Source organism: Erithacus rubecula (assembly GCF_903797595.1).
Source record: "Erithacus rubecula genome assembly, chromosome: 6".
NCBI lineage: Eukaryota > Metazoa > Chordata > Aves > Passeriformes > Muscicapidae > Erithacus > Erithacus rubecula.
Window position 1 is genome coordinate 26,139,544 of NC_136688.1, and position 24,942 is coordinate 26,164,485.

General features: G+C 37.5%; 1 protein-coding gene across 25 annotated transcripts in view; it reads left to right on the top strand.

Annotated features, from left to right (window-relative positions):
- The window catches only part of NUMB (NUMB endocytic adaptor protein), a 91,309-nt gene that overhangs the window by 50,802 nt on the left and 15,565 nt on the right, over positions 1-24,942 (top strand). For 9 of the 25 annotated variants that reach the window (XM_079308013.1, XM_079308016.1, XM_079308025.1 and 6 more), the window contains exons 2-4: positions 5,943-6,086; positions 17,868-17,942; positions 23,100-23,177. In XM_079308013.1, the coding sequence (XP_079164139.1) occupies positions 5,961-6,086; positions 17,868-17,942; positions 23,100-23,177 (279 nt within the window). In that variant the 5' untranslated portion in view covers positions 5,943-5,960. Of the gene's footprint in view, positions 1-5,942; positions 6,087-8,233; positions 8,310-17,867; positions 17,943-23,099; positions 23,178-24,942 lie in introns of those variants that run through there. The other 16 variants (XM_079308036.1, XM_079308021.1, XM_079308028.1 and 13 more) reach the window with 4 other exon arrangements.

Sequence of the window (24,942 nt, forward strand, 5' to 3'; positions counted from 1 at the left end):
GTAGGAGGACTTTGTACTACAAGTCAGGAGGATGACACCTGGAGTGGGTGGTGTGTGTGGGGTGGGGGTGTGTTCCCTCCTGCCCCTGGGTACTCTGCATCTGTTGCAGGCTGCAGAGAGTACTTTGCCCTTGTTTGACCTATGACTTATATTTTTTCTAAATTGGTAAATAGGAAACAGTATTAAATTCTGAAGGAAAATGGATAGTAATCCCAAACCTGCTGAATGGTTTTAAAAAACTGACTGAAGACTTAATACCCCTTTTTATCCTTTTTCACTGTGAACAGAAAAGATAACAGATAATTGAATGCAGATTAAATAACTTTTTTGAAGGCTAGAGTTAATAAGAAAGATAAAAAAAGTTTGTGCTGTTTCTTTGTCGTGATAGTTGGAACTGTAAGTAGTTGCTTAGTGTGAGATATGTAGGACACCTTAGTTTAAAATCTAACTAGTTGAATTTGTGCATGCAGTTTGGGTACCCAGGTACCCATATTGTCCTTCTATCCTGCAGATTCTGTAGTTTGGATTGGATTGACCAGTAGCAGCAACTGCTCTGCAAGAAACAGCTATCCACAGTGTAAATGAATTGCTTGTCTAAAGATATGGTTACATGGGTAAACTCTTGCAAAGCTAAGCTCCAAATTTGCATCATCAGCAGCTTCCTCCTGACCTAACTTCAGTTAATATGAAAGCTTACCCATCTCTCACTGAAGGGTAAATTGCTGGCTTGTGCTCACTGAAGGGTAAAAGTGAACACAGTTGTACAGCAGAGCAGCTAACAAGACATGAATTAACATGCTGGTTTATCTTACAGTAATTTGTTCTGCAGCCATAACCTGGTGATGCACAAGGCAGTGAAGCCAAGAGTGCTTCAACATGCACTTTTATCCATGACAGTGTTGTTTCTGTCTCTGTTGTTTCTGACAACTCTACCCCTGAGCTGTCAGTGGACTGATAGAGGTGTAAGTGGTAGTTTTTCTGTTGGTCAGAAGAATAATGATGCTCCAACTCTCCTTAAATTGCCTTTGGAGCTCTGTTTCCGAAATACATAAATTTGCATAAAAATAAATGGCAACATAAATTTAAATTTGTCTTTTTGATCCCTTTTGTAGGAAGGTGCTTTGGGAAACAGTCTAATGTCTAGTCTCATGTTGTAATCTCTTGAATTACAAAGGTGGTGGAGAATTTCATGTTGTGTGGGTGGTTTTGTTTTGTTTAGTTGGGGTTTGTTTTGCTTGGTTGCTTTTTTTTTTCTCCAGTGGGAATGACCATTCAGATACTTAGCTGTCTGCAGTAAGATAACCTTGAAGTGTATCAGGACCCAATGTGGATCTGTTTCCTTATTTCTCCAGAAGGCTCAGGGCTTTCAGCTTTTGTTGGCAGTTTGTCCCTGATGTAGTGTTGTGTTTTTAGATTTTGAGTTTCCTATCTTGACTTTTCACTAGGTTTATCTTCAAAGTCCTTTTTCTTTAGATCTAAGCTGGTTTTGTAAAAGTGAAAAGGAAATAGAGGTTTTGGTGTTTTGTTTTGTATCTTGGGTGATTTTAAAATACTTCTAATTGCATGACAAAAATAAGTTGCTAAATGAAAAAAAAAAATCAGAATTCAGTAACATTCACCTTAGATAATCCCAAAATATAGTGTCAAACTTTTTATGGTAAATGATGCTGTCAGTAGAAAATACCTTGATAGCTTATTCTAGCCTAGGCTGCTGTCTGTTGTGTTGGCAAGCACACAGAGCTTGCATGGAAATGTGAAGTGCCCTACAAAGAATTCAAGTAGAAATTGCTCACTCATATCTCTTTAGAGATTCTGAGTTCCAGATGAAATTAGTAAAAATTTCAGCACTTAATTGGAGCAATTCACATGCTATTCTCCTGAATCCTCAAATATGCAGCCTGTGTGAATTGTTCTAACACTTTCCCATCAGGTGACAGCTCCAGTTATGCTGTCCTGACATGCATGTTACCAGCAAAATTGGTGTTTATAGGACATACTGTTTTGCAGACTACTAATGAGTCCAGTATTTCAGAAAACCAAATTGTGGCCATTGGAGAGAGCTTGCTGGTTGCCTGACAAGAACTTAATTTTGCTGGTTTTCAGCATTTCTATCAGATAGAATAAGCTATTTTTAAACTGTTTGTTGCCAGTGTGACCTCAAAATTAGAACATGTAGGAAAATGGGTTTGGTTTTTGGTGAAAAGGAAATACTTTGGGCAAAATGCCACTTCAGTTTCTCATACAAAATGTAGTTGAGGAACTCTAATTCTTATCCTCCCCTGGGGATTGAGATTCCTGGTCAGAATAAATGTCTGATAAGGCGTCAGTCTCGTGGGCACCAGTACTGCCCGGGAGGAGAAGCCTGACAGAATGCTCACATAAACAAATGTTATGATAAGGCAATTACACTGCGGTTTTTCACAAGTGGCACAGTGGTTGTGTGCTGTCCTCAGTCCTTGCTTTGCTATTCGCTGAAGTTTTTGAGATTCGGAGTTACCTTGAGATCTTCAAAACTGACACATGAGCCTTACTGCATCTAATTGTATCTGCTTAAGAGTCTGTTGCCTCTTTTGGCATAGTGGAGTATCTTTGTCCATTTGTCCCTCACTGGAGTGCAAGGTCGGGTAGCTGGGCTGTCAGCCATGTGCTGGCCAGATTTCTGCACTTTTCACTGAAGCATCTGGAGCAGTGGTTTTGTTCATCGTGATGTGGCATTGCCAGTCTGCACCAGGGACAAGAGTGGGTGTCTGTCCTTATGAGCTGATGTGACATATAGAGATTTGCTGCAGTATGTTTCACCTCCCCAGGGTGATTGAATGACCTCCACTGAAATTCTGATTCTTTCAGACTGATCACAGAGTCCTTCATCTGCAGTTTGTGAAACAAAATACATAACTAATATTGCTGAAATACCTCCCTAAGCCTTGATGGAGAATAGAAGCTTTGCAGCTCCTCTTAAAACTTTGAGAATTGTCTTTGCACATTCAGAGATTTCAAAATGGCTTATAGCTTGTAAAATAAACAAAGTTTATAGAAGAGTGTTATGATTTAACCCCAGATGGCAACTAAACCCCATCCAGCCGCTTGCTCACTCTTCCCAGAGAGATGGGCAAGAGAATCAGAAAAGCAGAAGTGAAAACTTCATGGGTTGAGATAAAGATAGGTAAAACAAAAGCCACACAGGCAAGCAAAGCGAGACATTAATGAAATGCTTCCCATGGGCAGGCAGGTGTTTGGGCATCCCCAGGAAAGCAAGGTTCTGTCACACACAGCAGTTACTTGGGAGGATGAACACTGTCACTTTGAATGTCCCCTTCCCCAGTTTTCCAGGGTGCCATATGCCGTGGGCCATGCCTGTGGTCAGCTGGGCTCAGCTCCCCCAGCTGTGTCCCCTCACAAACTTTTTGTGCTCTGCAGCCAACTCAATGGTAGGGTGGGGTGAGAAGCAGAAAGGACCTTGACTTAGTGTAAACAGTCCTTAGCAACAACTAAACCAATGTGTTATCAACATTTTTCTCAGCCTAAATCCAAAACACTGTACTGTACCAGCTACTGGGAAGAAAATTAACTGTCCTAGCTGAAAGCAGAACAGAGCTGCTTCAGCTTATTGAGTGGTAAGAAATGCAGATGTTTTTTATTTTGCACATATTCTAATCTCTAAATCTACTTGAGTAAATTCAAGAAAATATTTTATGTTCCTAGTTATGACAAGCATTTTGTAGCTGTGAAGGAATGAAGTTAACACTTCTTTTTATAGCTAGATAATTGTGATTGAGAATCCTTCAGCAAGTTCCATGCCTGCACTTACACTGCCTGTAGAGACCTCCTGTTCTAGGTACCTGCTAGGGACAGTTCCTTATAGCCTTTGGCGTACATCCCAAGTTATCACTAAGTTTGCATTTGGATTTTGCTTGGAGTGTCACACCTTGTTGCTTTCAGATGCTCATCAAGCAGCTTTGAACACAGTGTTTGCTATAAAAGTCTGTTTAGTGTGGCTGTTTTCTAATGTAGAAATACTTCAGGAATTATCCCATATGCTGAAAGAATGTTCCAGAATGCTACAAGACCCAGGGATAATGGAATTCAAATGGCACTGAACTTGTGCATGTGACTATCATGCTTATATGCACTTAAACAATTAACATCACCACACTTAAATTGCTCAGTCCTGGTGATAGTAATGAAATATTTGATAGTCAGATAAATTAATTTCTTTGAGGCCCTTTCGGAATTCAATTGGTAAGTAGTGTCTTGTATTCCTTGAAATCTTGCTTTGAGATCTGTGTTGAAAGGGTTAAAAAAGATCATTCAGGATTCTAAAGAATTCTCATTTTACACACTTTGTATTTACATTTTGTGTATGCACAAATATATGGGTCTGAATCTGCACTCATTATATACATATACATATACGTATCCATATACATATGAATACGTACATGTATGTATCCATAGGTACATCTTTGAATTATTACTTATCTTACAGTATTTAATAGATGATGGAAAGATGAAAGATTGTAGCGAAATTAGCCAGTATTATGCCACTGAGATGCAGTGGGAACTGGCTTGTTTAATTATCTGCTGCTTGAGGGAGAAAGTAACAGCTGCTGAAGGAAGTTTTAGGGAGTCAGAAACAAAACACACACAGTTTTGTTATTGGGAATGGCTAAAGTGCACCACAAGATATAAAACAATTTAGTATTTGTAATTAGTGGTGGGCAGTGATTTTTCCATAATGCTTTTAATTTCTAACTGTTGTTCAGCTTTGAAATAGTTGCATTTTAACTTTAAACTTCTTAAATGTTGGATACCACAAACAGGAATGTGTTGATTTTTCTCATCCAGGTCATACAGTTTTGACTGGAAGATACTAGTTCTTTTCAAGGTTTAAAATGGCATTCCAACTTTTAAAGAAGCTTTCATTCAAAGGCCAGCTATTGACACCTGTAAATATCTATATTCTGTAGTTTATTAAATCTAATGGGATATAAGCATATGTAAACAAATTAGATTTTGTTGACTTGCGTTCTACAGCATCTTTTCTTTTTCAATCAGAATGAGATGCCATGATCGTGAGAAGGCTTATTTTTCAAGAAAGACAACCAAATCTCAAGAAGCCTTTCAGAATGTGTTCAGTATCCCCCACTTTGTATCCCATATGATTTTATTTCTTTAGGTGAATATCAGGTGTTTTTATTAGTAGTAATTTCTCTGATAACTTCTCGGCTAATTGTAGTTTGAATCTAGTAAAAAATGAGCAAGTCTAAAGCGTAGATTGGATTGTATATAGAATTTGATACATAAAAGCATAGTGTATAAAAAGTTTTGAATTCTGGACTTCAGAAGTGTGTTTGAAGCACTGTCTTCCCCTTTTGAAGAAGTGCATTTTTCATTTAACTGTAAGAATTCTACCAGTATACTAAGCAAGGGCTGGACTGTTCCCCTCAGTAAAGCGTGAACTTATCTCTTGAACTTAATGTAACAGCACAAGCACCTGATTTTAGGAGCAGTTTTAGAGCTATGAATCCTTGCCTTGCATGAGTGCCTTGGAAACTTTTGCTGTTGGTGTCCTGCTTGGTTGCTTTAGGTAGGTGTATAAATTTGGGGAGGCAGGATTTAATGTGCATCACTCTTCAGAGCTTCTCTCTCAGCTATTTTAGGTAACCATATGCTTCCAGTAATAGTTATTTCTGGGTCTAATGCTTCAGTTGCTGTGCAAAGATATTAAACAAGTAATGTGGATTTGTGTTTTCTGTTTTGAAGTAAATATCCATCTTTCTCTGAATCTGTGTCTGAAATATTATCCTGTCACAGGCCCCTTCCATTCATCTTTGTGAAAGCTCAGGTTTTCCACAGCGTCATTTGTCATGATAGTGGTTGGCCCAAAGTGGCTAAATGTGTGTTTGGTGCCTATTTGCAGTATTCTTTTTTTCTTCTTTTAGGACGTGAAAATCTGAGAAATGAACAAATTACGGCAAAGCTTTAGGAGAAAGAAAGATGTCTATGTTCCAGAGGCCAGCAGGCCTCATCAGTGGCAGACTGATGAAGAAGGCGTTCGTACTGGCAAGTGTAGCTTTCCTGTTAAGGTAAGAGTTTCTGCCTTTCTTCTGGATATCCATGAGCTACTCTTGTCATGAATTATTATTTGGGTTTCTGTTGGCAAGCATAAGCCGTAGGGACATGCTTCATTACACACTGACCTATTTTACAGTCAGCTCTCATTGCAGAAGATGTGGCTTTTTTCTTAAAACCAGATGGCTCACGTAACAAATGCCTTGGAAAATCAGTCTGAGATATCCCACATTATTATCTACTTGGAATAAATAATGTAGCAAGTTAGAGGTGTAATACAATATTTGTCTTCATTTTTCTGGAAGATCAGAAATAGCTAGACCTCGTGGATTGCATGGAAAGGTACTCAGTTCTCTCTGTTAGAGGTGTAGTGGTTACAATTTGACTTTTAAGGTAAGTGCTGGGCTGTGCTTGGAAAGCAGTCCTTCCTCACTCTTGATAACTGAAAATATTTTCAAGTAACACCTGGGATTTCAACCTGTGCATGAGGTTAGAAGCACTTGCTAACTTCTGGGAATGTCTCTGTGCTATGATCTTCTGTGTGTATATTACAGACTATTAATGCATAGGAAACTGAAATTACCTTTTAAAATTCTGGTAACTCATTCCAGATTATCAGAGTATTATAAAAAGATATTTCCTTTTTTGTGCCCAATTCTCCTTCCTCTTTGTTTAAGAAACAATAATTTAATAGTTTATAATAGTATTTATTATTAATACTTAATAAATACCAGTGTAAAAATAAACATAAAATTAATATAAATATAAATAGGGTGGCTTATTGCATATGCTCCCCTTTGTTCCTCAAGGTACAATGATAGTAGATCTACAATAAGTTGGAAGCAGATGATGCTTGAGGAAAGCTAATGGGTTAAATATCCATGTTCAAGGAACACAGTCTATGGTTCTGGCATCTAAGGACCTTTCATTAGTTTTTCACTGTATTGTGCTTAAAGTAATTCTGTCTAATAGATGTGATGTTGCTGGGTGGAATTCTTTAAGCTGACTGTTGCATATTTTGTGAAGTTGTGGATTGGTGTAGGTATGTGGTAAGTATGAGAACTTTCACACGAGGTTAATGCCCTGCATTACCCTGCTAGAGTTGTTTGTGTGCTTTTACGTATACTCAATTGTATACAACGTTTCTAGTTCATGGCTACTTGCTTATTTTTGTCTTGAGTTATTTTTCTGCTAAGAGGAAGGAACTGTAATTCAGTACTAAACAGAGATGGTGTTCTGCCAAAGCTTTGAAAGTAATTGCTCTGTGAAAGCTCGAATTTAGATTAAGGTTTAACACTGTCTAGGAGAGAACAGAGTTGTAAGTTTGAGGATAGTGATTTTTTTCATCATTTAGCATTACACCAGTTGAAAAGCAGAGTGCTCAATTTCTAGGCATTTAGTTTTAGTCAAACTTTTTCAATCCTTTACTGAGCACAAAGGGTGTGAACCACTTCACACTGTTAAAAGACTGACTTTTTTTAAGTTCTCAGTCAGGACTTGCACTTCTAATGACAAGTGCTTCCTGTATTTAAATGAAGCATTCATCTATTCTGGGCACATGTACCCAAAGTCAAAAAAGGTTTTGGCCTATTCTGTGCTGAAAAAGCATAGAGATGGATGAATCTTTGCATCTTGTCATCATAATGGGACTTATGTACACTCAATAGTCTACTTTTAATTGTGTTCACTGAATTAATTTAATTTGTTCTTTGGAAAAAATGCTTTTAAGGTAAATGGTCAGAATGGTAGATTTAAAAGAACTTGCAATGAGGTGAAAACTTAAATTCAGAACAATTTGATATTAAGAGACCTTTTATCTTACTTGACTAGAATTTATTGTCTGAAATAGTGTGCCTTGATATGGACAAAGTGGAAATTTTTATAAGGCTTGAGATGCAGAGTGGGTGTTAACTGGTGTTTAATAGATAGAGACAGGAAGTATGCCATTGTGAGGGAACAAGATAAACCAGATGTAGAGTCATCGCTTTAGTGGGTGGTACTGTATTTTGCTCACAGAAAGAATAGGACTTTGTGCTATTGAAGGAGAGTATCCTGTTACGCCTGTCTTGGGTATTTTTTGGGAATTCATACATTCCAGGAAAAGTATGCAGTCTCCTATGTCCTTAAATATCTAATGGGGTGACTTTTCTTCCTGATGCTCTTCAGCGGAGCAGGATGAATTGAGATATTTTGGGAAGAAGCTTAATGAACAGGAAAACATTCAAATCTGAAAGATGGTGAATATACCTGAATATTCTTTAAGTTTTGCAGTGGGAATTCCAAAGTGGTCCATTGTCTATAGTGTAACTGCTCAACCACACTTGAATATGTTGGGGAGGGGTGGAGAGGGGGGGAACAGGATTAGCCTGTTCTTAATTATTATGATCTTCCTTGCCTACTCTCTAAAAATCATTATCTGTAATTCTTTGGAGCTCAAAGCATAACTGAGTAGTAGGACCAGAATCTGGCTTTTGCAGGGGTGATGAGGTCTTCATCTGTACTCAGTGAAGACCTGAGAATTCTTAATAAATGTTGCTGCAGCTGTCTTTAGGATTTTCTATTTGAAAGTGAAATACATGAGACTGTTGTGGTAGCAGGCAAGTTGTGGGCTTTGTCTCTTCTAATGCTTGTTATTTTATATAGGTAAGACTCTAATATCCTTTTTTTTTTTTTTTTTTTTTTTTTGATAGAGAAGACTAATGCAAGCACATAAGGGAATGTTTATTCTTGGTTTCTCTTGTTAGAAAAAAGATGTCTTAAATTGGTTTGGATTTTAACTTCTTGCCTTTGGGCATTTATATTTTGCCCAGAGCTTGGGTGTTTGGAGAGTGCTAGCACAGTTTTATCCTTTTTTAGACATCACAGAGCATGTGGAAGCACTTTGAAAGTCATGCTGCAAATAGGATTTCATCTTGCCTTCAGGCTTCACTCTGTTAATGTTGGACAGGGACTCCAGTAGCTGCTCATTCATTGTGCTTGGAGGATGCTGTACTGCAAACGGATTTAATGTTATTGAAAGGTTTTCTATGGAAGCTTTTCCTGTGCTATGTCCACAGCTGATCCTTACTGTTAAAGTCCTTAAGTGTTTTGTTGGATTTTGAGCCAATCTGATACATCTATGGATCATCTTCCCTTTGGGAGAGAAGATGCTCTTTGGAAAGTGCAGCCAAAATTCCCGTTATGTTCCTTTATGTTGCTTTAAAATTCAGGGAAGTAGATTCAATCTACTGTTGGTTCTCTCAGTGGTGTGCTCATGAATTTGGAGGTGGTGATAATCATGAATGAATACTGTTCCTTTTGGTCAATAGCACTCCCTTTTGTTAACAGCCTGCATTTTTCTGCTAGTTGGTGAGGCTGTGTTGCCAGGCATTGATCATATTTTCTCAATCATCTTAGTGTGTGTAGATGTAATTACAGATAGTTCCTCTCTGCGTTGGCAGTCTAACCACACCTGAGGTGGTAACCTGACGCTCAAAGATAGGGCTGTGCAATGGCTACTGACTTTCCTGTAGTGCTCTTCTGTGTAAACTGCTTTGAATCCACTAAAGTTAGATTGAAAGAAGAGCCAAGGAGAGATAGATCCTGTCTGTCAGCAAAGGTATGAAAAGGCTGTTAAACTTATGTTTAGAAAAGTGACTCAGAGACTTTTGCTATTCCATTGGGAACTGAAATGATGTTGCTGTCCTGACTTTGGTGGTATGGAGGCATAATACCTTGCAGCTTTTATAGGTGTTCAACAAGAGTTGCCCCATTATTAAATATGGCACTGGTACATCTGTTGCAGTCTCTTTTCAGGGACAAATTCTTTTCCACTGTCCTCACAAACTGAAAGGCAAATACTGTGTTTCAGTAGTGAATCTTCCCTCCGAGAGAAAAACTGCACCAGGTACATGCAGTATATAAGGGTGTTAGATTAAGAGATTGTATTTGAAACTATTTAGAAGTTGAATATTCTAAGATATTACAACTTGTCAGTGGTAAAATTTATTTATACACAATTTTATTCATTACATTGCAACAAAAGAAGTTCATTGGCATATACATTTTCAAATTTGCTTTCTTGCTGCAGACACTACCTCACTGAAAACATGCAGCTGTTCTGTGGTATAATGACTAAAATATTTGACACTAGGGCTTCTTTTGTGTGAAAAGCCTTTTTGAGTGTCCCTCTGGGTAAGTGGTTTTCATTCATACAAATGCTCTTTGGAGTAACTGGCCTGTGAAATTTATATCAGAAAAATTAGGTCATTTCCTTCTACCTAAGAGAACTAAACAAACAAAGCATTTGCAAGTTCTTGGTTGTTCTAACCAAAAGGATGTGTTGAACACAATATTAACAGTTGGCTACTACCTGGTGTTCTAGAAGACAACAGTTGTGTGTATCTTGGATGATTTAATTAGTTTTGTTCTGTCACTTCCATGTTCTTGGTGGTCAGTCTCTTCTGACCTTAAACCATCTAAAGCTACTGTTCTATATCACCTGCAAGTTTACCTGCATTTTTTTTTTATTCAACCTGAAATACTGAAAATGTTGTTGAAAAAGCTGGTATGGAAGAGTAACAAACCACATTTCTATATCTGGCATCCAGGGTTTGCTGCTGAGTAGCTGTTATCATTGAAATTAGCCTTTCCACTGAATTTGGTTTCTGTGTTAGTGTTGACAAATAACAATTGTATGGATACAGTTGTACTTTCACATTTAAAAGAATTTGCTTTTCAGAACAAGTACTCTTGAACAGTTTCCTATCTAACCCTTCCTTTGATGGGAGATGTTTGGAAGACACTGTATTGCTTTGTGTTCAAGAAGAGACAGAAGGAAAAGGAACAACTGGCACAAGCCCTGTAGAGTATCCTCACTGGGACCTGTGAATGTCAGTTCTCATCCCTGGGGTCCCTGTGTTTAGGCTGTTGAGCTGTACATGGCACTGCTGAAACCACCATCAGTAGGAGCTAGTCCTACTGTGCTTTGTGCTCTTAACACCACTAGTGGCTGTCCTGTTTGGTTTTGGAATTTGCACATTGAACTTTATTGCTTAGTGTCAAATTTATGAATCTTATATAAAAAATAACTTACTATATTTAATAAGTTTGTAAATACAGCTTGCATTCTGTTTCTCCAGGTCAGAAAGACTGGGACCAGCATAGGTGACTGTGGCTTTTATTTTATGTCTTAAATGCACTTCGAGTTTGAAATAATAGCTGTGAAAGAATTTACCAGCGTGATGCTGAAGTGCCTTTAAGTTAAGCATGTGATATTTTTCACTGTGGAAGCCTGAGGTACTTGAATAGTCTTTGGAAACTATGTTAAGTATTTTTAAGAAGTTAATGTGACAAATCTGCTGATTTCTGAAATGTTGTACAGCCTTGCACATTAAACACTAGAAATCTCTACCTCTGAAGGCATGAACTGATGTGAGCAATGAACAATAATCATTCCTATTGAATGCTAACCCTCAGCAAGCAATGGCACACTTTAAAAATCCTGCAGCATTTAACATCACAGGAAAAAGGCTGGAAGTCAGCTAATTATAAAAGATGGTGATTATAATGGAAGGTGTGAAGCTTACCTCCAGTATATTCCTATGCATTTTTGTCATGGCTAAAAGGAATGTAAGGCAATCCCTAATCTTTAAACTTTTCACCCTAGTGTTCAACCCCTAGTTTTGTTTGAATAGTCTTACAAACAGGAAGTTTTAAATGAAGCTTCTTGCTGAGTTTTAAAAACCTTCTGCCTTTGGCAAAGGTGAAATTCCTAAATAGTTTTGTAAACTTCAGGTTGTTTTAAAGATATGACAATTAAAATGATTGCCATGCAGAAATATTTATTTTAAATGTAATTTAGCTGTTGGAAGTCAAAAAATTCTCATTGGATTATACTTTTTAATTCTGTTTTTTTAAATTAGGAGATCCCTGGTGTTGTACATAGAAACTGAATTTTTTGCAGGAGTTGAAGAAAAGGTGTAGTGTGCACCTGTGCAGTTCAGTGTGTATAAAACTTTGTGCTATCACCACTTGATTTTCCTTCATATTTTCTTTTATTTTTAAAAAATAAAGTATTAAATCTATTAAATAGTTCTGAATTTCTGGGAAAAGTAGGAATTGCACATCAGAGCATACAGTTGAAAACCAAAGTCTGTTTAGTTTCATAAAGGGAAATTTTGGATATGCATTAGCAATAACAACTCAGCAAAATAACATCCCTTTCTACAGTGAGGCACGTAAACTACAGGGTAGGTCTAGCCTATTGATCTCCAGTTACAGAAATGTCATAATACTTCAAGGCTGACTTCTCTGATGTAGATGTGGAAGTAGATCCTGCCCTAAAGCAAGTCCTGTCCTACATAACCTTCTGAGTTCCCCCTCTGCCTCAATTTAGGGATTTGTAAGAAAATGAAGAATATAGCATTTGTACATCCTGTATTGAGCTTCTTTGTTGCATCTTCAATATTCCTGACTCACAGTGTTGTTTCTTTTGACAATGATAAAGATTGTGTGAGAACCAGGATGTGAAATGCACAGTGTGGCTCTTAAGTGGGTGTGATGTAAAAAGTAGGGAGAACTACTAGTATAAATGCTGCTTTAGATTCTTTTGATCCTCATTATTCTGAGACATTTAGCAGTCACAGGCTGCTATGGTTCCTGTTTTGGGGAATTTAACAGGTTGATGAGACATTTTGATTTCTGGTGACGTGTTAACTAACCTATAGCTTTTATTTAGCAAAATTAAACTCTGTTGATGCTTAACCATAGTTTCTGTTGTCTGTGCTTCTACAGCTTTGTCTGAGCAAACATCTGTTTCAAACTAATACATTTAGAAAGCAGGAGCATGAGTGTGAAAGGAGTGAAATAAAATACTGAACATTGGAATGTAAATCTTGGAAGTCAGTGGAAAAGTAGCTCAGCTTTAAGATGTATCCAGGATTTCTGGATTTAAGCTTATGTCTACTTGCAAGGCAGCATTTCACCCTGAAACTTTGTTGCTCAGGCTTTAATTCTTGAGCAGTGCCAATTCTAGAAGCATATCTGCACATGCAGATGTCAAATAGTCAGTCTTACTGTTGCAAATAATACCTCAGAATTTACAGAGAGGAAGAAGGAGGAATGTTGTTGCCTCTAGGAAAAATACCAAGAAATGCTGGTGTGCTTCTCTGTATGGCAGCTCGTTTCCCAACATGGAGATACCTTGGCCAAGACTTCAAGTAAGCTCATTTCCTGTGTCCATCTAGTTTCAAATGTAATCCAAAGAACCTAATCTGTTACTGCAAATAAATCAGTGCTTGTGAACATCTGCTGATACAGAGGGAGCTTCAAGTATTTGTTTGGCTGAGTCTGTTTCAAAGTGAGACTGTGAAAGCATATTACCAGACTTGAACAAACAGAACTGGCTTGAGCAAGTTGTCAGGTTGAAGGAGCTCTGGTGAGGGATCCTCTTTTTGCCAGCTGTTATTGTTGAACTTCGAAATTTTGAAAACTGAGTCAGCCAAGTGTTTGTGAGAGAAATGAAAACAAAGAAGATCAGGGCAATATTGCTTGTACTAGGACAGAGATGGTGTTTTATTTCCGACCTGATATTTCAGCCCTTGATGTTTCAGTAGGAGCAATTTTAATAGCATGTATTTGGGAAAAGACAGTAGGAAAAGTTCACCAGAAACACTTGATATGGTAACTTGAGTGGTTGTTTTTTAGATGAAGTTGGAAAAAGTTTAAAATATTGAAAAAGAATCAAGTTTTTCAAGCACTTTTCAAATTCTAAGATGCTTTGCTGTGTGGCAGCTTAACTTGTTCCTGTGTTGATTGCTTTATGTTTGGTTTGATATTGATACCAAACATCTTCAGTGAAAGAGGACATAAAAATCAGTGATGAAGAGGAATTTGGTTTCTGTTTAATTTGCTGTACCATAACCTCATCTTCTTTTTGCTTAAAATGTTAATATAAGCAGTGCTTCTATTTAATGATGTTTGCATTAAGGACTTTTCTCCAACAGTCCCTGAAAGTGTTTTATTTAGATTAGAGCTTTTATGTTATGTTACTCTGTATGTGGACTCTGCCCACATGGATTTTAGCTTTCTGTAAAAGCACTGGTGGTTAATTTCTGGTATAACGATTAAATCTCTTACAGAACAACTTATGTCTGAGAATTGCTGATGTCATGACTATCATTCAGTGGTTGCTATGGAAATTAAGTAGGAGTTCATTCAATATTAATACTGCATTCCTGCTATGTGCATTTTCCTGATGGAAAAGTACTCACTTTCTCCAGGAATGCTAGCTGCAGCAATCCCTCTGACAAGAAATGCTCTTTACAAATATGTCAGGGGTGCTTTTCCTTCCTGTTCTCCAAATCATCATCCACCACAGTATGGCTTAGGCAGTTCATGTTGGGTTCTGCATACCCAGTACTTGTGTCCCAGGCCTTGAGTGTGTTTGGGATAATGTGCTGCCATGGATTTCCATGAGACTTTACTTATATAGGACAGTTGCTCCCCAGCCACTTGAACAGTATGCTGCTTCTCCTTTAGTTTGAAAGGGAGGTTCCTTTCAAAGATCCTGAAAGGTTGTGTATAGAAGTATGGGATTTGTGTATCTGCTTTAAAGTGGTTTCCATGTAATTCTCTTTCTGGCAATGTAACAACAGATTTTAACAATAGTTTATTTTTCTGAAGTCCTGAATTCTAGTGTTTAACTTTCATTTCAGACTCTTAACTAGTAGTTGCATTTCCTTTATTACATTTTTAAATGTCACTCATAAAATGCTGCTGCACTAGTAAGCTGAGCCAATATTTCAAATTTAAGCCTAAATTGAGATAGATTTACAATTTAGCACTTCGGTCTAAAATATAAAGAAGAGATTTCTGTTTTGACAGAGATTTTTGCCAGTCTTCTAGAGGAAATGTTTTTGTCTTTGATTACTATCCATTAAAAGCTAGATAAATATTGTAGCACTGGTTAAATACAGGAGCTGTCTATATCTACTCTCAGACTGATGAAAGAAGCTTAAGCTGCTGCTTAAGGGGCATTTGGCTGTGAAAAGAAGAGGACCACAGCGTTCTGGTTATAGAATTTAAATTTACTTTTACAAGAAGGATAAGTATATTGGCATGTAAAAACAATTAACACACCACCACTCCATCCCAGAAAAATTAAAACCAAAGAAAGAAGCATTTTGAAATTGTTCACCAGTGCTAATGATGAGCTTTTGGCTTCTGCACTGGCAAGAACAAGTGGGGGTTTTTTTGGGTTTTTTTTTGTGAAGGGCTAGAAGTGTAACATGTAAATGCAAACAAAGTACCTTTTGTCCTTTATACCATAAAGGAGTATTGTATGTCAGTGTAATTTATTTTATAATTCAGAATGGATTGATGCTCAATGAGGTCTGTGGGTTGTACCCCTTTGGTGTGGATAGATGCACTGGATATGTGTAATAATGTTTCCATTCACAGGAGTGGAAGCAGTATTGAAAACTGCAGCTAACCTTGCTGTTTCCAGCAGCAGTGGCATGACTGATTGCTGGAAGTTGGAACATGGGACTTGAATGGAGCTTTGGCAACACAGGGGAGAATGGATGTCTGTTTAGCAGTGTGACATGAGGCAATATTTACCCTGCTCTGTTTCTCCCTTTTCCAAGCAAAAGGCAGGTTGCCAAGTACAGGGGTTGAATGGTTTGAATCTTCAGTTGGAAACATTCTGGCTACACTGAAGTAAATGAGATGTGCAGATGAATCAGGAAATCTGAAAGTTGCCCTCTATATGGATGGTACAAATGGTCATACAAACTACATGGTTCATTCCTTACACTTTTTTTTTTTTTTTTTTTTTTTTTTGTCCAGTGTAAACCTCTGACTTATTCCTGTCTATATCACTCTTTTCTTAAAGAGAAGTTACTAAACCCAAAACTTTCTCATGACAAGTTCACAACAGAATTTCTGCATCTCTGGAACTTCTCCCAGAGAAGTTATACCACAAGTGAGCAGTTGATGATGTACATATGTACTTCCAGACACATAGTAATTGCATCTTTAGTTGTTACTGTTTGTGTATTTTTAGGATTAAAATGTTCTACTTCGTGTTCTGGAGAAAGGAACAAGGTCTTGCGCAAGTGTTCAGCAAGCTCAACTGGGGGAGTGCAGTTGCTGTTTTGGCAGCTCCAACATTCAATTATAAGGCTTCAGCCTCACAGAGCTTATTTTGAAAAAGCTCTAAAGAGTCAGATCTCTTTTATTTACCTTCTAATTTCTGTGCAGTTTATTTTTCAAGCTGTTCTCCAGCTGTGAGGGCTGATTTAAATGAAATTCTTTCAGAATTGTTCCATCCACATTTAGCTCAATTTAAAAAAATGCCACATAGTGAGATTTAGTGCTAAAGCTCTCTGTCACTTAAAATATTGTGAATCTTTCAGCAGTTCAATGATATATAGAACCTCCACTTCTGGAGCATCTTGCCTTGCATGAAAAAACCTCAACTTCTCCATTTCTCTTAAGTCTTTGGACAATCTTGATTTTCTCCATATAGTTGAATCTCTTAATCTGAGAGTGCTTCAGTATGGTGCTGTGAGTGAATTTTTTTTTTGTCCAAGTCTAATTAATGAAAGAAAATCTAGGAGTTTCCAAATAACTCACGACGGAATAATCTGTTGTAGAGTGCATCTTCTTAATAGGTTATTAAAGTTGTGTTTAATCAACTGCATTAAGTGACACAAGCATTGATTCTGAATATTTCTGATATTTTAAAACCACTTATTCACTCTCTAGCTAGCCTAGAATCTAAGTGCTGAATTGCACACAACTCTTACAATGGCAAGTAAATTGGGAAAAGTTTCTTTCGCCTATAGGTCATATTACAATACTTCAGAAAGGTTTTGAGAGTTTCTCTTGTTTTCTTTAAGAGTTAAGTACTTTGAATAAGGATTAGAATTTTTCTAAGATATCACTTCCTTTCACTGTCAAAAAAACTATGATTGGAAAGGGCAGGGAGATTGGTGAAATTAAAGCTAAAAGTTTGAACGTAAAACTATCCATGGTAACCTGAATACTACACTCCTGACGTATTTCTTGCAACTGGTTTTTCTATAGACTAATATTATTCTGGGTTGTGAATTTAAAAGCTTTGAAGCTTGACATTTCTATGCACTGTTGTGTTGCCAGGGTTTTTTTTAAGTAGTGCCTGGTAAGATGAATGTATGGAAAACAGGTGGGGTTTTTTGTTGTTTTTTTTAAACCACTCTTTGTAAGAACGATGGATGTCTCAGTGTCCACATAATAGTCTGTTGTTGTAGTGAAGATAAACAATTTTGGTTTACAAATTTTAAAAAAGAGGGTGGGCAAATTTCTCATATTTGGACATTACCATTCAAAAATATTTGGTCATCTTAATGTGTAGTGTAATTTGGTTTTCAATACTAAGTGTATTTATCATTATTCAAAAATAATTTATTTGCCATCATCTATATTGATGTAAAGTTTTCATCCTATGCTAGTAAAAAAAATTACTAAAGCTCGTGATGAATATACAGGAAAGCCGTTTTCAATATTTCTCAATTACATATTTTCACCTGAGTAAGGGAAGTCTGTCTTTCCATCCAAATTTTGAGTTGTATTACGCTTCTCTGCTGATGCTGGTACCCCCATGGATAAACACAGTGAAACATCCAAATGCAGGTTTAAAAGAAGGCTGGCAGTGTGCTGGTGATGTCTATTGCATCAGCTGTGCTGAGATGAATTCAGAGTTTGGATTCATCAAACCCCCAGGAGTTTAGGGAGCTGCTATTCACCTTTTCTCCCCATACTCTTTCCTGCAGTACTTGGGACATGTCGAAGTGGACGAGTCCAGAGGAATGCATATCTGTGAAGATGCTGTGAAGAGGCTGAAATCTGTATGTATATTTGCTGAATGAAAACATTGGCTTTGGGGCTGTGAGTGTTACTGGGAAAGGTCTGTTTGGAGCAGAGCTCCAGCTAAAGACTGAACTTTTGACCCATGTTAGGAGAACAGTTGGCCGGTTTGAGAGCACTGCTGCTCTTGGGGGGACGTGCTAATCTGATGATGAGAGGGAGAGTTACAACTGTTCTTTCTACTTGGAGAAACTATTTGCAAAACAAATGTGTAAAAATTCTCTGTGACCTTTCAGGCTAAGTTAGTACCCACATGGGACTTCAACCATTGTTTTTTAACAGCTTCTCCCTCTCTCTCTTTTCTTCTCCCCCTCTCTCTCTTTCCCTCTGTTGCCTGCCACTTTAATAGTGACTTAATTCACCATTATTATACAAAATATTACTTGTTTTAGGATGCTTTTTTTTCTAATGCACTGCAGCATTGTAGTCATGCATGAAATAATCTGGCTTGCATCTGCTCAAAGTGGCCTGAAGGCTGCCTAATTCTGATATGTCATGAAGTGGGCTGCTCTTAGTTTGGCTTCTGTGAACGTTTGCTCCTGTAAATGGCACTCGTTCAAAGCTCTTTGTATTTCTGTGGCTCATTTGAAGAGGTCTTGTCATCTCTTTCCTGCAGTAATAATACCACAAAATCCTGCGGAAATAGCCAACTCCAGAAAGGCAGTGATCAGTCTGTCAAGGAACTGAGGCTTTAACATCATGGAAAAGAGCAGGAGAAAGGACATGAAAAACTTGAATTTTTAATAGAGATAGAAAACTGCAGTCCTTGTCATCACTTCTCTTATACGTTTTATCTATATACATTCTTCAGTATCCATTCAGTGGAACAAACCCTTGTGTCCTTGCAGCTCAACAAAATCCATCATGTCTATCAAACCCTTCTACTGCACTTTTACTGGTTTAAAATGTGTGCCACTGGACATCCCTTTTCTTTCCTCACCAAGTCTGAGAGCTCAAATGGTTTCTATCTAAACCAGTTTTTCCCTTCTTCCTAGCACACAGCAGAGGATTATAGGTTATATTTTCTGGCTTCTATTGTGCTGTAAAGTTTGTGAATTGCTTTAGTGCTCTGATTAAAAACAAGTCTTTTCATTCTTTTCTTTTTCAGCTAATGTGTAGTAACCTGTTAAAGTCGCATCCCATCTGTTCCCATTCAGTCTGCAGTGATTAGTGATTGATTTTTATTAAGAAGGGCCCCACAAAATATAAATGAGTTTCTTTGTTCTGTGGATTTAGTTTATGTACCTCAAAGTACAAGTACTGACCGCATAATCAATTGCATCCGTTTTTGTCTCTTTTTGATTTTTATTCTCTCAGAATAGTTTCTGTTAGCACACCAAATAGCACTGCAGTATCAGCTTTGTGCAACTTCTTTCATTCTCTTCCCTGGGGAGCTATGCTGTGAAATAGCAATTCTCTAGTTTATAAAAATCTTACAAGTTCATGAGCCAGCTAAGTGTAGCTAAGCTTATAATTAATGAGACATAGTAAAAGCATAGCACCCAGTTTCTTCCAGAATCTGGATTTCTAGGATTGTGATTCTTGATCACACGAATTACTGATTCAAATGTCAGACTTGGATATCTAACTTTTGCAGTTAGTCAGCATTTTCTGAAAGGAAATAGTTAAATTTCCTTAATCCATGTTATGTCATTATTCCAAATTGTGGATGGCATGAATTTACCCATTCTCTTTAATGAACATTTTTCTTCAGGTGATTTTGATTTTTTCTGTTGTGTGATATCTATGTGTATATCAGATACAAATGTGCATCTCTTACAATTGCTGTTTGTCTCCTTTGTCAGTGTTGGAAGTTGAGAAGTAGAGGTGAAATTCTCTTTGTGCCCCAAAAGGAAGATTCAGATTACTGAAATTACTTTGTGTGCTCTAGTTGCTAGACTCTATCAGATCTAAGGTCCTTTCAGAGCTGCTCACTGCAGTTCAAGCCCTGCTACTCATCCCCAGCATGTGGGTTTTAAACCAGGGGCATTTCTTTAGGACATCACCATTACTGAAAGCTCTGTTCTGTACAAGGCACTCTTAATTTAGCAGAAGCCAAACACTGGATGATATTTCAGCCTGTGAGGAATGTGATAAGAAAACCGTTCTTCTGGTAGTCCCTTGCTTTCACATTACTTGGTTATTTCAATGGACTTTCTCCTGGTTTTGAAAGAGTCACAAGTCTGAGTTGCAGTACTCAGACTGAAAGACTAGCTTAAGGGAAATTGGACTTCACTTTTATAGTGGTTAAATGACACTGAAGTGTATGTGGGCTATTTTAAACTTTATCCTCTGCAGGTAAGGTGTAGGCTTTATAAATCCAGTCAATAAAAGTTAGAATTGTTGAAATATTTGTATGCTGTACCTTCCAGAAATTAAGTTCTGTCTGTCTTTTCTTATTCTAATAGATATATTTTTGCCTCTTAATTCTTGCTGTACAACAGTTGGCAATTCACTTGGGGAGCTGAAGAGTGTTCTTTTATAGGACTGACTGTTGGGTTTTAAAAGATTTTGTGGGATTTGCTAAGAAGAATATAGAACACTGTTAATCTTGATTTTAGGAATAGTTTAATTACTGTTTTGCTTTTTGAAAGAAAAGATGCAAACAAATATCTCTCTCTCTTTATTGTGGGAAATAACCTTTCAGGGAATTTTTTATTACCTACTCCTTTAATGGGTGTAATTGTTTTTGAGCGCTGCATCTTGCAGAACTTGCAAACAAGTGATGGGTGAGAATTTTATTCAGACACAACTGAGTACAAGAAACTACCTTTAGCACAAGAATCCCTCATCCACATTGTACTCTGTTGTTGCAGTTCTATAGCTCTGAAACTGCACACCAACAATACTGTAATTTTCTCTGATGAAATGGCATCACAGTCTCAGTAATAGATCAAAAACTCATATTCAGCTATTAGTCTATTATTAATGTGGGCTTACAATATCAACAAAACTTATCTTTTTCCTTAATGGAATATTGCCAGTGTAGCTTACATTATTCCCTTTGCGGAGATATGTTGCTAGCTTTGTATACATTTAATATCTGATACGATTCTTGTAGATGGACATGAAGCTCTAAATGATTTCTTCAGAACTGTTTCACTGAATTTAAAATATTTAGCGCCAACTGGAAAGTAACTTTAAGGGCCTTGTTAAGTGTATTTGACTCAGGTGTGGGAACATCATGTAAAGACAAAAGTGTACTCTCTCATGTCATATTTTGATTTTAAATCAGCTTTAGCTTGTAGTATTGGTTTCTAACTTGCCACTTTTTGTTTTAAATTATGCATTTGTTTTAATATATGTTCTTGTTTTAGCAGGTAAAGAGACATAACTTAATATTTTTTAAAAATGCATTAGTTATCTCTAAACTACATTAACATAGTGTTGTTTAAGACCCATTTTGCATGATGCCTTTTCCATTAACCTTGTCTAGTTTATCTAAGAAAATAATCTTATTTAACAAGCAATTTTCTGAGAGTAAAATTAACCATCACCTAAAAATGAAGTAGCTTCTGGTGAATCTCTTTAGCTTTTGCTGTCTTTAAAAAGCTGTTATTTAGTGTAATGCAATAGTCATTGCTCAACTTGGCAGCAGCATCCAACCCCTTCTCATTATGTACACTACATTGTGATTAATCCATTAGTTCCCCTCCTAGTGTTCAGCATATCCTGTCCAAATACATAACTGTTCCTGCCTCCAAAAGTGCTTAAGCTTTTCAGCTGACTGAGCTTGGAGATGTTCTTTATACAGTGTCTGAGTTGATGAAAAGATGTTACAGGTACTTGGTAAAACACTCTGTGGAAGGACTTTGGGCAGAGAGAGATACACCAGCAGGCCAGGAAACACAAAGTTGAGATGGATACTCCCTCCTTAACTTGATGTTTCCTGGCTTTTCTTGCCTTGCATCAGAACCATAGCTTTGCTTTAAATAGTACTTTGTTTACCAATTAATTCTTCAGACACTGCCTCAGGATGGTTGTAGCAATACTTCTAATACAGTAGTATCAGTGGTGAACACGTTGGAATTGCACAGTGTAAATTTGGGGTCAGGGGCTGTCACAGAGACACTCCCTGTCTCTTCTGCAATTCTCCACCTCCTCCCCATTACTGCTATGCCAGAGCTTTCTTACAAGTGGAGTGATTTGGAAAGACAGCAGGAGCAGCTCTGTGCTTCACGGCGGCTTCCCTCACACGCAGAGCAGCATGTGGCTGTGCTCGCAGAGCCTGGTGAAGTCTTCTCTCATGTAGTTTACCTTCCACAGTCTGGTAACAAAATGAGGCTAGTAAACTAAACTGCATGCAAATATGCTTAAAATTGTGTGCTGGCTTTTTCTTAATGTGGATTGGGCAATCGGTATAATTGCTTTCCTGGAGAAATTTAGGAAATTGTAGTTCAGCCTTTGGTATCTTTGCACTTGCCTGTCTCTGCCTGCCTGAGCTGATTTTCAAGGCTGTTCAACCTATCAATTCAGAGTTGTAGAATGAATAACTAGTATTTGTATAAATATTGCATAAAGCCTTGGAAGGCTTTAGAGAAAGTGAAAGGGGTCTCATTTGTATTTGAGTTTTATCACAAGGTTACCATGAAATCCTTTGCTCTTCAGAGAAGACCGCATAAGATGTGAAGCATAAGAGTAGCATGTAAACCAGAGCAGCAAACAAATGCAATAAAATGCTGCAGTACTTACTCCTGCTTTATACCAGCCATACATGCTTCTCCAACATACAGAACATGAGCTTTGGGGAAGAGTGATCAATACAGAGCAAACTAGACTGCAGTTCTGGAGTTAGAACTTTGCATTTCACAAGAGCCTGTATGGTATTTTACTTGTTTAACCACCATGTCTGCTGCCAAGTTTGGTTTATAACCTAACCAAAGGGGACTAAACAAGGGAGAGTGAAAATAAAGTAACCACTTTGCATGAAATTGGGGCTGAGGTTTTCTTCTTTCCACCAATTTCAGGGCAGTAGCTTATTAGAGTTGTGTGTGTGCCCTTTGATCTGCATTTTCATAGGATTATTTTCACATTTGCCTGTCGCACCTTCTCATGGATAACTCTAAAAACCCCTTCCTTTCCCTCCAAACCCTATTCTTGTGTGTGCTTGTTGGTTTGAAAACCCTGGGACATTTTAGCTACCTACAGTAATAGCGCTCGACTTGTCCCCCCTGTTCCTCCAGGAAAGGAAGTTCTTCAAAGGCTTCTTTGGAAAAGTAAGTTTAATGCCTTGTTTGTGCTTGCACTATAAGGAGTTACATCCCTGGTATAGCACTGCCATAAAATCAGGATGTGGAGAGTTCTATAATCCATTTCAGAATATTTGCTTCTAAAACAGACTTGAAAATATTTTGATCAAAGAATGTGGTTTCAAAAGTAATCTGAAATATAAACTTGTGGACTGTATCAGAAATCCAGTGTTCTGATTTGGTGTTCCTGGGGAAAAAAATAGTTCTTTTTTAACCCTTAAACTTGTGCCAATCTACATCACCTGGGCAAATACCTACAGAACAGTTGAGATGTGTGCTGTGTAAGTGCTTAATGCTCAGCTGCCTGGCAGCATGAGTAGATCCCCAAATGTTAGCACTGGGAGAAAGCAGTGTGCCATCTCTTAAACCTTCCTTTTTTGAGCACAGTCCAATCCAAAGATACATGAAGATGAGATCAGGCATTTGCCTACTATGTTTTCCTAATTTCAGTTCAATCTCCAGTTTCTATCATTGCTCCTGGTTTCGCAAGGACAATAAGATAAGAAGGGAAGCAACTCTTTGTCCTTATTAAGAATGTGCACTGGTGGCTGGGTGGTTTTATTCCTGCAGCCAACATTTCTGCAAGGCAGAAAGACTACTCTCTCTTTTACTTCTCATCTGTTTCCTACCTCTGTGTTTAAAATTCCTGTAAAATATTTCAATCCAGATTTCATATGGAGTTATTATAAGATAGTGGCTTCTGAAGTATCTTGTTACAAAATTAGACTTTGCTTAAATAGAAACTAACAGGTTTGTAACATTCACACATGCTGAAGTCTTTTGAAGCAGATTATTCTCTGGTCATGGATTGGTTTTGGCTTTACTTGGGGAGTAAGGTTTTTGCAGCTGATCCTTTTTCACCATTCACTCAGTGATGCATGTCACACAGGGACATCTGTTTTTCCAATTCTGGTTTCTTTCTATGATCTGGGAAAGCCAAAGTGTAGTGATGGTGAGAGGCTAAAGTACAGAAGACGGCAGATTTGTCAGATTAATGAGAACAGTTCTGTGTAAAAATCAAATCTTGGAGTTGGAATCTAGAAAGACCAGACCCAAAGTGCTAAATCAGAAACAAAACAGCCTCCCACCTCAGCCTGATTAGATATGTTAGTTTTTTCTCTGCTTAGTGGGGTACATAAGAAAGCAAAGATGTAAAAGGAAAAGGAAAGGCATTACTTAGGTAAAGTTCTCTCTTTGACTTTTTAAATTATTGAATATGCCATCTTCCCTATTACATCTTGGTTGATATTTAATGAAGTACTGGTACTTCACCACAGCATTTTATATTTCCTTTCTTTTGTATTATAATGTTTTGACAAAGAAGGACCTACTTCTATTTCAGTTTGTGAATTTCATTAATTAGCACTGAAGCCACTTAAATCCATAGTGTTTAGATATCCCCACAGTACCAATGTGGCAGTACCCTTATTACAGCTTTGGCCTACAACAGGAGCCCACATCTAGGGAAATCTGCAGAAAAAGGGACAGCTGTTCTCTTATTAATAATTGAGAAATACTAATAACTCTAATATCTTTTGGCTGTCTCATCTATAATTTCTCCCCAGATGCCTTGCATTGGGATTAATATAATATTCCAAACTGCAGAGCTATTTAAAACACATCAGCAGCTTTCAGAAAGTCAGTCTAGACATGTTTGCTGCTTTCCCTGTCCTTATTTTTCTCCTTGTAAAAGGTAAATATGATGGATTTGTGTCTGGAAATGTTCAAGTGA